This window comes from Clarias gariepinus, chromosome 13 (genome assembly GCF_024256425.1).
Source record: "Clarias gariepinus isolate MV-2021 ecotype Netherlands chromosome 13, CGAR_prim_01v2, whole genome shotgun sequence".
NCBI classification, from domain to species: Eukaryota; Metazoa; Chordata; class Actinopteri; order Siluriformes; family Clariidae; genus Clarias; species Clarias gariepinus.
In genome coordinates this window covers 8,964,934-8,977,592 of record NC_071112.1, presented here as the reverse complement: position 1 = coordinate 8,977,592, position 12,659 = coordinate 8,964,934, and the positions used below count along the sequence as shown (strand labels likewise).

At 40.7% G+C, this 12,659-nt stretch overlaps 1 protein-coding gene across 3 annotated transcripts in view; it reads right to left on the bottom strand.

The window, feature by feature from the left end:
• Window positions 1-158: 158 nt before the first annotated feature.
• crybg1a (crystallin beta-gamma domain containing 1a) overlaps window positions 159-12,659 on the bottom strand; it is a 77,514-nt gene continuing 65,013 nt past the window's right edge. For all 3 annotated transcript variants that reach the window (XM_053509465.1, XM_053509466.1, XM_053509467.1), the window contains 9 exons: window positions 12,059-12,185; window positions 10,755-10,784; window positions 10,414-10,526; window positions 8,658-8,790; window positions 7,663-7,802; window positions 5,347-5,470; window positions 4,971-5,129; window positions 2,873-3,035; window positions 159-696 (listed from right to left, as the gene is read on the bottom strand). In XM_053509465.1, the coding sequence (XP_053365440.1) occupies window positions 608-696; window positions 2,873-3,035; window positions 4,971-5,129; window positions 5,347-5,470; window positions 7,663-7,802; window positions 8,658-8,790; window positions 10,414-10,526; window positions 10,755-10,784; window positions 12,059-12,185 (1,078 nt within the window). In that variant the 3' untranslated portion in view covers window positions 159-607. The remainder of the gene's footprint in view (window positions 697-2,872; window positions 3,036-4,970; window positions 5,130-5,346; window positions 5,471-7,662; window positions 7,803-8,657; window positions 8,791-10,413; window positions 10,527-10,754; window positions 10,785-12,058; window positions 12,186-12,659) is intronic.

Sequence of the window (12,659 nt, the reverse complement as noted above, 5' to 3'; positions counted from 1 at the left end):
GCAAGTTCTCTGTTCTTTTAATATTTACTGGAAGTGGTGACCCCTGCAAACAGGAACAGTACTTAGGAAATGACTGATGTTTCATTTCAATATAGTGGGCTTGTGTAGAACGTTTGTGAATAATTTAACAGCGTTCTATCTGACTATTTGGGGAGAGATTGAAAGACACAAAAAAAACTTTATTCTTAATAAAACAACTCTTTACAGCTATTGAAAGAAAATATACAACAGACAAGGCGTGACGCGAGAGCGCCAGAAGAGCACCATGATAAAGTCAGGCACTTTAGGGGAAGTGGTGTAGAGTTCACGCTGCATCAACACCTCATTGCATTTAACGTTAACACTGTAAAATATTGCATCTAGTTTGTAAAGCTCCAGCTCCATGGTTATTGATGCGTTTTAAAGCATGACATTTTTATGAATCTGAGAGTAAAAGATGATGCAGATTCCAGGAATGACCTTGTAGAGCTAGAAGAATTGTTTGGTTCAGTCCTCTAGACAGAGCTGCACCGTGTGGCTGATGGGTATCAGGAGTGGAGCTGCCCCACAGGGCACACAGTGAGCATGGGTTATTGCACAGGATAGTCCTCGCTCGATTTATCTCGTGCTACAGGATTTCCACCGTCCATCTCTGATTGGGTTTCTGCTCGTCAAACGAATTCAGAATCACCTGGTTTTTGTCGTACTGCTGTCCACCTGGAAAGACAAGAGGGTTCATAGTGTTAGCAGGTTTATGTTTGAGGCTAATCAATTAGCTAAGTAGCTTTGTTTAAGAAAAAATGTAAAAGAAGTCACTTAAACCACTAAAACGTTAGGAATATCAACATTTTCTTTTGGTGTGTTGCTAAAGAAAAGTTGCAGTATACATAATATTTGACAGTAATTTCACCACTAATTAGGCTTAAGTCATAACTTTCACCAAACTGAGAAATGTCTGAGCAATCTGTTAAATGTTTCCTGTATAGAAGAATGAAAATGAGATTTTTAGTAGTGTTTTAACTTTTAACATACAACATTTGCCTTTTAGTGTGTGGAGGGAAAAAAGGATAGAAAATGCAGAGTGAAGAAACAGTTTAATCTTTTTTGTTTTCTTTTGGCTTTGACTTCAACAGAATGTAAAAAAAAAAAAAAGGCCAGACTCAAGTTTTTTCTCTATTTTAGAAAAAATATCTGTAAACTTTATTTAATATAACACCTGTATGTAATTTAAAGTTAAATAGCTAAGATAAATGATCCCAGTAAAAGAGCCTAAATATTACATTTTTTTAAAAATTATTATTATTTTTATAAAAAAAGAAAAAACATAATTTGGTAGTCGGAAGACATGAGATAACCTTCCAAGAGCCACCTTGTGGTTATACTTGGTAATGCAGACAACTTTCTGTACTGTAATTGTTCGAATTTAAAACTCTACTACTGAAGATGTTTAGATGTTTTAAGATGCTTATGTTATAAGGCGGCACGGTAGCACTGTCCCCTTGCACCTCTGTGTGAATGGAGTTTGCATGTTTTCCCTATGCTAGGTGGGTTTCCTCACACAGTCTACACGCAGGTTAGGCATGCAGGTTAGGCTAATCGACATTCCCAAAATTGCCCATAGTGTGTGTGTGCCCTGCGATGGATTGGCACCCTGTCATGGGTGTACCCCGCCTTGTGCCCTAAGTTCCCTTCACCAACATTCCCTGCACAGGGAGTAGGGAGCACAGTCCTGTACATTCACCATTAGGGGGCAAGAGGGATGTGAAAATATGGATTGCGATGGATTGGCACACTGTCCAGGGTGTACCCTGCCTCGTGCCCTAAGCCTCCTGGGATAGGCTCCAGGCCCCTCACGAACCTATATACAGAATAAAGCGTTATGATCTACGAGTGAGTGAGCAAGTGCTTTTACTGGGATCAGGTTACGCCCCTCCCCTCTGGAGAGCACAGCCAAGGAGACAACTTCAGTGGGGTTCAAACCCGCAATCGGACGATAGGGCAAAGTAGGTTTGCCAACAACAAAACTGCAAACCTAACTGTAATAAAATATTTAATTTAAATATAAATACAAAATCTTGCTTTCTAGGTTGTCCTCTGCTAAAAAAGCAAGCATTGTGGTTTGTGTGATACCAGCACTAAATAATAAACACATTATGCATCATTGGTATTCATCATGCATAAATTAATATTTAAATATATTTAAATATATTTAAATTCTGCACTTTTTAAGTTGTATACTGAAATAGAGCTAAACAAGTGTCAGTCTGGTTCTCTACAGACAGCATGGCTTTCTCAGATGACTTTGCTGCCCCCTAGTGGTCTTATGGTTACTTAGCTAACTTAGTGATGTTCTAATTAACTGAAACAGAATTATGATTAACATGCTGATGCATTGACATTCGATGTGTTTATGCTTGTACAGGGTCAGGTTTAGGACTTGGGAGAAAAGTGTGTGTGTGTGTGCGCGCGTGCACGTGCATTTTCAGGGCGTGGCTGTCCACAACAGAATGCTGTCTCAACAGGTCAGGGGCCCATCGCTCAGATAACACAGTGTCTCGGGTGTGGCGTGAAGCCTGTCATCGACTGCCTGAACACAAGGGTGTGTTTTCTGCCTCACACACACACACACACACACACACAACACACCCTGTTACATGTGCGAGCTCATCCTGTTTAAATAGGCATTCCTGAGGTGTGTGTGTGTGTGAGACAGACAGACAGACAGAGAGAGATGTGCCTCTTTATGCCGACTTTCCTTTTTTAAACCTGTAGGCCTTCTGTACAATCTATTTAATTCAAATCACTTTTGTTTGTATAGTGCTTTTAACAATTGTCATTGTCGCAAAGCAGCCATACACAATCAAAAGAAAATTTAGCAAATCCTCACACTAACCTTTGACCTCTAGCACCAGGTCAGGTTTGAGGTTGGAGCGGATGAGACCGTCAGCTGTGATGTTCCAAAAATGATTCTCCTTTCCTTGTTCGGGAGAGACGTTGAGACGACAGCCGGGCATCATCATCCCTGCCGCGGGCTCCAAACAGCAGTCCTCCAACAGCTACACACACACACACACACACAGATGCAACACAAATGAACATCACCTGGTTTGCTTTTGCCCTTAGTTAATTGTTAGATAATTGTATGCATAATTAATGAGCCTGTTCATCCAATCCAAAGCAGCCATTTAAAAAACTTTTATTTATTTTTTATTAATCTTAACAGAAAAATCAAGGCTGGTGAGGCAACAAGTGTTTATAGCTGCTATAACATTAGAGAGAAGAGAAACTCGCTCGTCTCTCAGATGTTCAGTAACCGTAAACAGATAAAAAGTACAGCGTGTCGATTATGCATAATAAAAAAAAAATCATAATCAATGGCTCATCCGTGTAGGAATAAAACACACGAGACGTCCTGTTACAGAGAAATAATCCACATCAGCATGAGCTCAGGAACAGCTCCACTTCATCACGCTTTTCTCTAAAGAAGTGTCTCTTAAATTAATGATTTCATACAAATAGAGTAAAAATAAATATACAACCCACTTGAACAAGCACTTTTCGAGTGTGTATCAGCTGTGGTTTGGATAAGGTCACAAACAGCGCAGAGAATATGATAAAATAGGAGTTTGATTTCACCCTGACCCTAATTTGTCTGGAACAAAGTTATTGAATTCAGGCTGGCACTGAACACACACCCACACAGACACACTCGTACCATGCACACACCCATATGTCCTGCCCCAGTCACTTTACCTAAACACAATTTTCAAATTAATGCAAGGATATCTGCACCGCGTGTAAAGCAAAAGCAAGTCATTATAGACGTTAAAAATTCATGTTCTCTCTCTGCTCAAGGCTTAGCCTGCTCTTGGCCTGGTGTCCCTCCTACTTTCGTCTTCACAGACACACACACACACTCTTTCTCTCTGCTCTACACAAAAACACTGCTCTGTCACTATTCTTACCAAAGGTAAAGTGCAGGTAATTTGTTTTATTTTTATTTTACAGCAGTGATTCCGTTAGTGTGTTTAAAAAAAAAAAAAAAATTTGGTTTACGAGTGTTTTGGAATACGAGCCGCTTCCGGAACAATTTATGCTCGTAATCCTCGTAATCTATTTGGCAGACGTAAAGCATACATGTCTGTTTTTTTGTGTTAGTCCATTTTATTTTATTATATATAACAGCTCAAGGAGCAACATGTTTGAGCACTTTCTAAAGAGTTGGAAATTAATGCTTTTCTTGTTTTGTTTTGTTTTTATCCGATTCATCGATTAACCAGGAAAAAAATCGACAGATTAATCGATTATTAAAATAAATGTTAGTTGCAGCCCAAGTTAGGTTAGTGAAAATACTCAACAATGCAAACTAAAACTATATAAAAGTCAAGACGTGATAACATCTTTATTCCACAAGCGGGGGAAAAAATAACAAAAGAGAGAGAGAGGTGCTGTAAAGAGACAGGATGTACAGTAGTACAGTTGTAATACTCAGCCTTATGCTTGTTATACAAAGAGAAAAATTGTAAGAAAGAAAGAGAAGAAGCGATGATGTGTCTGTGCCGATGTTCTTTGAAATTTAAGGCACGGGCGCAGAATGAGTCGGAATGCTAAACGTAAAGAGGATGACGATGTGACGTTATGACAAATACTTGACATTCTTCGTTGCCTTTGTCCTCATAAGAACTTCTTAACAGCTTCTCACACGTCTCTTAGCTCTCACTCATTAAACGACACGTCAATTTCACTCTGACAGCCACATTTCCTCTGTTACTGTAAAAAACACTGTATAGCACACTGTGCATGTGAGTGCTGCTGATCTCTAAGTTTGAGCACTTGAACGTCCGCCTGCACCGTGTTCACAGATTCTGCACAGATTCTATTGGGATCTGGTACCGGCAACTAATGCAAAAATGTACAAAAAATGTATATGATCATGTGTGTGTGTGTGTGTGTGTGTGTGTGTGTGTGTGTGTGTGTGAGACAGTGTGTACCTTGCAGCGCAGCAGGCCGTGATGGTAGAGCCACACCTGCTCGTCTGCTCCATTCTCCTCCAGCACCTGCACTCGCAGCAGCTTGATGTCATCCAGCGACCCAGACAGAGACATCACACAACCCGTCTCAGCACTACGCAGCCGGAAATACACCGGCTTCTGCTCGCGCACAAACACACATACACATGCATTTAATAAAGCACAAAAGAAATAGTACATTTGAATTATACATTTCATTTTAGATGTAGGTTTAAATGGTTTATTTTAAAATCTATTTACTGATAGTCTGACTGTGATGTTGTCTAAGGTGACTCAAAGTCTGTCACATTTGTCTTTGCTTCTCTGCTAATGTGTCCTCGTGCTCTCTCTCTCGTACCTGTGTTAACGGACGCAGAGATCCGATCTGGTTCCAGCCGCTGAATTTCCTCCAGTCACCGATCTCACTGGGCTGCAGTAAGAGCTGACGGCCGTGAAAGTTGCTCCCTTCATATAACACCCACCTATACACACAAAACATTACGTCATGACAGGACTACTGATTCCTTAAAGCATAATAAATTTTTCTTGACTTTGCCGGCTGTGCTCTCAAATCACTATTAGCACCAAATCAGCGCAAATTTTACAGCTCGCTACAAAACAAACACAAAATCACCTACTGAACACATGACCACAAATCAGACGTCTACCAACTAAAGATTAATTTTCAAAAGAAATCTCGTATTTTTTATCTTTTTATTTGTGCATCATGCAGTAGGAATAAGAATCAGATTAATGACTTCGGTAAACTTTAAGACCGCAGCAGCGAGTTGAGTTTATCTCGATCTGGAGCTGTGGATACATGCAACCGAAAAACTTGAATCCCAGGAAAGGAAAGGAAAACCCACCAGAATCACTCACTCCTACTGGATCTGGAGACGTTATATCATTTGTCTACATCAAATCCACATAACTGCTCATCATGAGCGTGGGGTAAAATAGCAAATTACAGACACTAAACGTGTGTTAGCTGATTGATGTCTGGGTCAAGGGAAAACATTTTTAGGTATTATGTCACATCTCATCACACAAGACTTTATTTATCAGTGAAATCGATTCATGCTTTTGATCTGTTTAAGTAAACTTTCATGTAAAATTTCCTAAAATTTATGGATTCCTTAATAATATATCACAGTCTCTGAATTGCAAGAAAATGCAAATCACTTCCATCTTCTAAATTTTGCAAGAGTATCGCTGCTTCTGCTTTTAAGTTTATGGCCATCTGGTGCCATAGGCACAACTTACTGGACTTGAGTGTGTCCCAGTACATTGTCCGGGGATGCATGTTTGGATGCATGTTTGGATGCAACATGCAAGGGATGCATGTTTGTATGAAACATCACAATAAAAATTATACCATATTGCGGTGTGTATTAGATACTTTTAGTAGTCTGTAATATTTTACAACCTGTAAGAAACATATCTGCTTGAGACAAATTGCACTATGAACACTGGCTAAGGAATCACATTGAATTGAATCAATTATCTACCCATGATTCACAGCGCTGAACAGTGCCTTATACTGTATATAAATATCCAGATGTGGATTTAAGACCAACGTGGGCATGACCTAAACTGGAAAATTCCAGATGTACAAAGTGGGGTTTCTCTCACACATTCAAGTTATTGTTTGTACTTTCCTGCGATATACACTATAGCATACAGTGCAAAAGTCTTGACCCCCCCCAACTTCTTCACATTAAATTAAATTAAATGATGTAGACTATATGAAAGAAATTGGAACATGTTTTACTGTAACAGGCTATCTAAAAATAAAATTAAAAAATCTGTCTAAGTAACAGCCTCAGCAGCAACCTCGTTTCCCCTCTCGTCTGTTCCAATCACTCAGCATTCAGCATCAGCAGTATAGTAATCACCGCTCTGATCATCTGTCATCATCTCACTGGTTCATGCCTTAAGTTAGATGTTTTTAGGCTTGAATGATTCATACGTCACAAACAAAAACATTCCTCTGATTGGCTTTCTGGACGGAAAAGAAGTAATGAAGAGGGGTCAGGACTGTATATATATTTAACAAAGTTTAACAGCTAGGCAAAACAGCTACCTTTTCTCCACCATTTCCCTGAACAGAGCTTTTCATCGGGGTGCTAATGAGCACAGAGTTTATACAAAATAAAAGTGGCTTTGTTTTGGAGCGACTCACTGTATCCCTGTCATGGTAAAATTCAGTGTCAGCTTTCTAGTATTCTTATTCATACTTGGTTAGATCCCTAATCTATACTAAAACTAACAACAAGCACCAAGTGACAAGAACACAATAGGACTAATGATGTAGTTAGACGTTGTTTTGTCGAAAAAGCCAAATAAACCCAGCGGTGAGAGATGATTGCACGTGCGTCATGTGTCAACCTGCACAGATCACTACCACACCCCTGTACCTGACTTTGGGTGTGTGTGTGTGTATTTGTGTGTGTGTGTGTGAGCTTCTCTTTCCTCGAACTCGATCGACAAATCCAACAAAAAAGCAGCTTATATTAATAACCTTTTCATGTATTATAGTTTAAAGCCATGGTTCTTTAAATTCACTAATATATGCCGAGTTCTGCGCTCTGATTGGTCAACCCGTGTCGAGTAATGTTCCGGATCAGCAGATTGTTCCAGAAAGTGCTGGTGTGTGCAGATCAGCCTGACTCACATTCCTCCATTCACCACCACGGACTGGCTCCGCCCATCAATCCCGGTCAGTGATAGGCTGTTGCAGCTGTCCATCAGCACGACCTTCCGCCCCCTGAACGAGGCCTTACAGAACAGAGTGATGGAGGGAAGAGAAAACTCCTGCTCAGACACAGAGAGAGAGAGAGAGAGAGAGAGAGGGAGAGACTGAGTCATGGTCACATGTCTGAAGAGGAACAGTGGAACCTTTATGACACAAAGAAGTGTTTATCCTTCCTCTCCTCCGGCACTCTATCATTTTCTTCTCCTTCTCTTATTTCTCTGCTTTGCTCTCTTACTTTTTCCACACTAACTTTGTTTTTCATCCCTTTCTTTCCTTTTAACCAGCCTCTCTTTCACTCTCCCTCCATCACTTAAGCGCTCTCTTCCTCTCAGATTACATACCTCTCTTTTGTAGTCTCTCTCTCTCTCTCTCTCTCTCTCTCATGACCTTATTTAGTACATTTATTTGTCTCATCCTCCGCTCTGCCAGCCTTTCACTCACCTTTACTCTCCCTCTTTCTCTCTCCCTCTTTTGTCTTCTTGCAGTTTTACAGTATTTTCTTCTTTATTCTCTCTCTTTTTCTCTCATCATTTATCTCCTATGCTTTACGTTCATTCACACATCCTTTATTTTCTATTTGTCTCGTATCTTTACATTCTCTCTCTCCTTGTTCTCTAAACTTTTACATGCCTTTTATTACTAACTCCATTTCTCATTCCTTTTCTTCGCTCATGCATGGCCTCATTCTTTCTCTCCCTCCCTCCCTCCTTCCCTCCCTGTCAGTTTCTCTGTACCTGTGATTGTTTCCATCCTTTCATCCATCTACATACACACCTTCCTTTATAGTCTTTCATCTCTCTCTCTCTCTCTCTCTTGTTCAGTCTCACACTCTTTTGCTCTGTCCTCTTTTGCTCTCTCTCTCTCTAGTTCTTTCCCCCCTCTCTTTTTCCCGTCCATCTCTCTCTCCCACTCACATGGCCGATGGTGTGCAGTGATCGGATGGTGCAGTCGGTAGTGACTCCGCCCAACGCAGCAGTGTTACAGTAATCTCCTTCCTCCAGCACGTACATGTTCTCTGTGAACTGAGGCCCTTCAAACGCCACCCAGCTGTAACACACACACACACACACACACACACACACACACACAAAGGTAATACACACTAATTACACAACTTGTTGTAATGAACAACACACAGACAGCCACAACAACCCAGCTGTGTTATGTACACACAAACACAAAAATACCTGTTTCTCTTACATAACCACACACACACACACACACACACATACAACAGAAGTAATACATAAACATACAGCCAGCAATGATATACACAAACGCAAACACACAGAAAAAACAGCTGTAACACACTCACACAAGGAGCTGGAAAGATACACACAACCTACTGTAACACACAAACACAACTATGTATAATCTAATACACAGACACACCCCTCATGCAGACACACACATGGATGTAACACAAACACAACCAGTGGAACTGTCTGTAAATCTAGTTCATTCCTTTTTTTTCTCAGGTTGCAGCAGCAATAAATACAAGCTCGAACCTGAGAAACCATAGCAACCACTTACTGTAGCAACACTCAGAAACGACCTAGCAACAACCTGGGATAAATCAGCAAACCATGTAGCAACAACCAAGGAACCACTTAAACAACCACCAACAGAGAGCCATGCAAAAACCATGCGGAAATGTGTAACAACCACTTAGCAACAGCCTAGCGACCTGATAAAAAAAAAACCCACCACAACTATCTTAACTCTATAATGCACCTACGATACCATAGCAATCACATAGTTACAACCCAGTAACCACCTGATGGATCAGAGCAATCACCTAGCCACACTTTACACCCCACCTGTGATACCATAGCAACCACGTAGGCAGGTGCTAGTAACCACTGGAGCTTCTATAGCTACCACCTAACGATAGTAACCATCTAATAAGTCACAGTAACCAACTAGCAACAACCTTAGCAAGCACTTGGAATACTCATCCACGCAGCAACACGCTAACAAGCTAAAATACCACCACAACCACATGAAAATACCCGAGTAACCAGAAAATATCCTTGCAAATAGTTAAAACATTATAGCAAATTCTTACCAAGAAGTTTTGTGATAATACAGAAACCATATAAACACACACTAGTAACCCCTAGTGCTACTATAGCAACCACTTGGAATAACCTACAGTAGCAACCACTCAACAACACCTTGGCAACCACATGGAGTACTATGCAGCCAGTTTAAATACCAAAGAAAACACCAGCAGCTGCAATACTAAAGCAATGAAACACGCAACAGACAAAGACAAAAACACACACCCACACAGCTGTAACACTCACACAACCACCTGCAATATACAAACAAAGGACCAGATTTAACACAAAAATAGAGTCAGGTATCTTACACCTAAATAGGAGACAAATACAATAAAACACAAACACACACAACTGGCCCAATGAGTCTTAAATACACAACACAACCTGACAGAATACACAGTAAAACATCCTGCGCGAACACAAATCCACAACCAGTTGTAACACACAAACAACTTTCATTCAACACCATCTCGTCTATAACACCAACACAACAACACACATCATTTGCATAAACATGCAATTGTACAGCTGCGTAGACCAGACACACGCAACCATGCACTAGAAATCAAACAGCTTTTTGGTTGTCTGTGTTACATATACACACCTTCCAGCCAGGACTTTACACGATCGAGGGCAGAATTCGGCAGGCAGGAACGGGGAGCTCTCCTCCAGAACCAAGACGTCACCCAGAAACCCGGGCTCGGAGAACAACTGCACCTGAGACGCACAATGCGCCAGAAAAACAACAGCGTTACTCACCGTTACCTTTATCACCACATACTGTATGTTCACTTAACTGTGTATTTCTATTGGCTCGTATTCAGATACATGCAGATTAGGATTCTAGTGGCTTTACCGTAGATAATAGCTGCTTTATTACACTCCATTACAGTGTAGTGAAACATGGGACACAAATCTGATACAATACAAATATTAAATTCTTACCTTAAACCTCGGCAGTCCAGCAGTCTGATCCTGCACACAAACAAACATAAAAAAAAAAAATCAAACACAATATATAACTCTTACACACACACAGACATTATTTAGAGATAAAACACTGCATGTCATGCTGATATACTGTAGAAAACTAATCAGTAACTCTGTAAGTGTAATACCTTTAACACCACAGCAATTTTATACAGTTTTTTTTTTTAACTTATTATCCATTTTTAGTTCCATAGTGTTGTAGATGATTTGGGAGACAAGGCTGATCGGGATATTAGCAACCACCTAGAAACACCCTAGCAACCACGTGACAAGATTATTACCTGTGTGAGGTACATTAAGCAACCACCTAAAAAGAGCGTAACATCCACCTGTGTTAACACAGCAACAACCAGGCAACACCTAGAAACCACTTGGGATAAATTACCAACCACCTAGCAACATCATAACAACCACGTGAAATAAATAACAACCACTAAGCAACCCCTTAGCAACCACTTGGGATGAATTACCAACCACCTAGCAACATCATAACAACCACGTGAAATAAATAACAACCACTAAGCAACCCCTTAGCAACCACTTGGGATAAATTACCAACCACCTAGCAACATCATAACAACCACGTGGGATAAATAACAACCACTAAGCAACCCCTTAGCAACCACCTGGGACAAATTTCCAACCACTTACCAACACCCTAGTAACAACTTTGGATAAATTACCACCGACCTAACAACACACTAGCAATCACGTGGAGTAATTTACCAACCACCTAGGAACACTCTAGCAACCACCTGGCATAAATTACCAACCACTCAGCAACACCTGGGATAAATTACCTGGGATAAACTACCAACCACCTAACCAACACCCAACAACACTTTAGCAACTAACTGGGATACATTTCCAACCACCTAACTAGACCCTTGCAACCAGTGAATGAATTACCAACCACCTGCTGACACTCTAGCAACCACCTGGGATAAATTATCGACCACCTAGCACCACCCTAGTAATCACCTTGGGAAAATTACTAACTAACTTGCAATACCCTAGCAACCACTACCTCCTAGCAAACACCTGAAGCACCTTAGAAACCCAGAGCCAAGCTTTTACCACAGCAATTCCCAGGAACCCTGTGATGTACAAAGAAGCTGTTTACACCATTTTGCTTAGGAAAGCTGAAGCCTCTAGGCATCCCAACTTCACTGTTTCTGCAGGAACTGTCTCCAATTATTATTATTATTTTATTATTATTATGACTCTTTCTCGGATCAGACATCTGCTGCGATTGTTACCAGAAACACAGGTTGGATGGAGGAGATCTTGTGATTGCAAGCTCCCCAATCCTCTGGACTTGAGTAGAGCCCTTTCTCCAGCACGTACACCTCACCGGAAAATGCAGGGTTCTCAAACACCACCCATCTGTTCAGGGAGAGAAACATGCACACACACACATGCATACACACACACACACACACACACACACACACACACATACATACACACACACATACACACAGCAAATGAACAATAATACATCAACATCTCAAACAAAATCACAGTGAACTACAAATCACATCATGAAGCTCTTCTAAATATTATAAAGCAGGAAGTGTTTCACTATACAAACACTAACCCTGCAATTACTCATTGAAATGTGTGTGTGTGTGTGTAGGTGAAGGCTTTATCACCAGGCAAACATTCAGTACTGCTTTATAAACATCAGTGGTCGATTCCCCGAACCAATCAGCTCCGGTGCTGAGACACAATTAAACGTTTGCGTTGAGTTTGTGATTGGATGCTGTGGCTGTAAAACCTGCCCACTCTTCAAACAATGTGTAAAGGCTGAGTGTGGGTGTGGATGTGTGTGTGGGAAAGAGAAAGAGAGGGAGAGAA